This window comes from Rhagoletis pomonella, unplaced genomic scaffold (genome assembly GCF_013731165.1).
Source record: "Rhagoletis pomonella isolate Grant_MI unplaced genomic scaffold, Rhpom_1.0 Rhpom_scaffold_00001, whole genome shotgun sequence".
Classification (NCBI taxonomy): Eukaryota; Metazoa; Arthropoda; class Insecta; order Diptera; family Tephritidae; genus Rhagoletis; species Rhagoletis pomonella.
The window spans coordinates 60,452,908-60,455,077 of record NW_023458555.1 but is presented as its reverse complement, the minus strand read 5'-3'; the positions used below and the strand labels follow the sequence as shown (position 1 = coordinate 60,455,077).

Genomic DNA, 2,170 nt, shown 5'->3' with positions numbered 1-2,170 from the left:
ATAAATTCATATGTGTTTTGATGAAAATTCAACGACAGTTTTTTTTTTAATTGATTATATATTTAGGGTCGTCAATCGAATTAACTTTATAATTTAGCCAAAATCTTAAAAATACGCCATGAATGGATTCTTCAGCTTGCTCCGACCACATTCCGAAGCTGTCGTTGCCTAAAAAATGCAGACAATGTTCCAAATGATTTAGAAGCACGTGAATTTTTAATGTTTCCGACATTTCTGTGCTTCGGAAGGCTTTAGCGAGTTTACTTACATGATTTTTTAATTCTGACCCAACTGACAAAGCAGTCAACCCATTGGTGGAGTTTTTTTCACTCAATACATTTAAGGTATGTGCTCTCCCTTGTATAACTTTTGGATGGCTGGTTGCCCGAGCAGTGAGCCAGATATAACAAGAGCATGAACTTGTTCTTGTTTCTTTTGTCGAATCTTCATAGTTAGGCATGTTTGGAAGAGGCCGCGTTGCATTTGGTATATCCATATCTCGGTCACAGAGAACCCTACGACATGTACCACAAATGCCTAATGGGAACTTCGAATTGGTCAATCTAAAATTTTCACTAACGTATTTTTTAATAAGACACACCAATTTTCCGGTTATATTAAATTCTGAAGGTTTTGACGATCCGAATTTAATCTTTCTCCCACAAGGCGCGCACACTTTAAATCTGTTCTCTTCGTGATTACACTTATGTTGCGGATGACTTATAGAAGACATGATGTGCAATCAAATAGCTTACACCAGAAATATTTGGGGTGTTCACAGTTCGTTCCAAATAGTGTCTCAAAATGTAGACGTCTACATTTTAAGACGTTTTCTAACCGTAAAATCTGTGGTGTTGTTGTTTCCCATACAAAATTGGAAAACGACGCCGTCTACATTTTGTCACACTCAAAGGTATGTTTTTTACGCGTCTACATTTTGCAACCTCGCAGCAGGGTTGCATTATGGCAATACTAATCGCATTTTTTTTTATTTATTGGGCACGTTTTCTGTATTTGCATTTAATTTGAGCGCAATTTCTGATGAAAAGAAACAAATCAATGCAAAGAAATAACAAATATTAGGAATTGGTAATTAAGTTAAATAATAACAATTTTTCAGAAACAAAATCGAAAGGCGACATATAAAAAAGCACGCAAAGAAGAAATGTCTGGCAACACCAGCAAAGTTTTGAGACGATTTTGCGACGACTGCTAGAAAGGGGTGCTCACAGTTTGATGCTAAAGATGTCTCAAAATGTAGACGTCTACATTTTCAGACACAATTTGGAACGAACTGTGAACACCCCAATTATCATCGAGAAAAATACTATCTGTTTTTTTTTACACTAATATACAAAACGATAACTTTAGAATACTCTGTTCAACAAGAAATACTAACAATTGCAGTTAAATTTTTTCCAAATTTTCATTTGACAATATTTTAGGCATAGGAGCAGATATGATTTTAATTCCAACTGCATAATGGTGTATGGGTGCCTTCCAAAACAGGTATGCAAGCAGTTTTGGTTGGCATTTTAGTCATACCTATCATTGTTTCAAGACCACTGTGTCTGGTCTTAAAACTTTTTCATTTTCTGTAAACATATATAGGTTTATTCCCTTACAGGCTAACCTAATATTCACGCACGCCGCCAATTTATTGTCAAAAATTTCTCATGCACATGCAACTTGTATGAGATCAACCGAAATTGAACGGCCTGCGTATGAAGCTAACTCAATTTCCAATTTTTGTTCTGCGTGACATTTTGATTTGACGTTTCGCTCAATGAAATCAAATGCAAACGCATGCAAGTCAATTTCGGGTGACGCAAAAAAACAAATTCGACGGCATGCGTACCAAAACGCAAGCCGCGAATATTAGGTTAGCCTGTTAATTGGTGCAATCAATTTCTTTAGATAACAATATTTCGGTTGATATAATGATTTTGAATAAATATAAATATTTTTAAAAGAAAGTCCATTCGGACTTTCTATTAAACTGAGCATTACGTTAGTTTTACCACAATTTGATGGCCCTACGATTAAAGCACGTATTGAATTTGGTAAAAGAGAACTATGTTTAGTTCTATGTTTTTCGCTACTCATATAGACTTTATCAACATTTTTCACTTCAATTGTTATTGGTTGCTTTATCAAACGCATTTTGTTA

The 2,170-nt window shown here is 35.0% G+C and overlaps 1 protein-coding gene across 1 annotated transcript; it reads right to left on the bottom strand.

The window, feature by feature from the left end:
• Positions 1-97: 97 nt before the first annotated feature.
• On the bottom strand, positions 98-1,547 carry LOC118751777. The gene is made up of 3 exons (XM_036486597.1): positions 1,311-1,547; positions 269-766; positions 98-168 (listed from the first exon to the last, which is right to left on the bottom strand). The coding sequence occupies exons 2-3, from the start codon at positions 731-733 to the stop codon at positions 106-108; spliced, it is 528 nt and encodes a 175-aa protein (XP_036342490.1). The 5' UTR covers positions 734-766; positions 1,311-1,547; the 3' UTR covers positions 98-105.
• Positions 1,548-2,170: the final 623 nt, after the last annotated feature.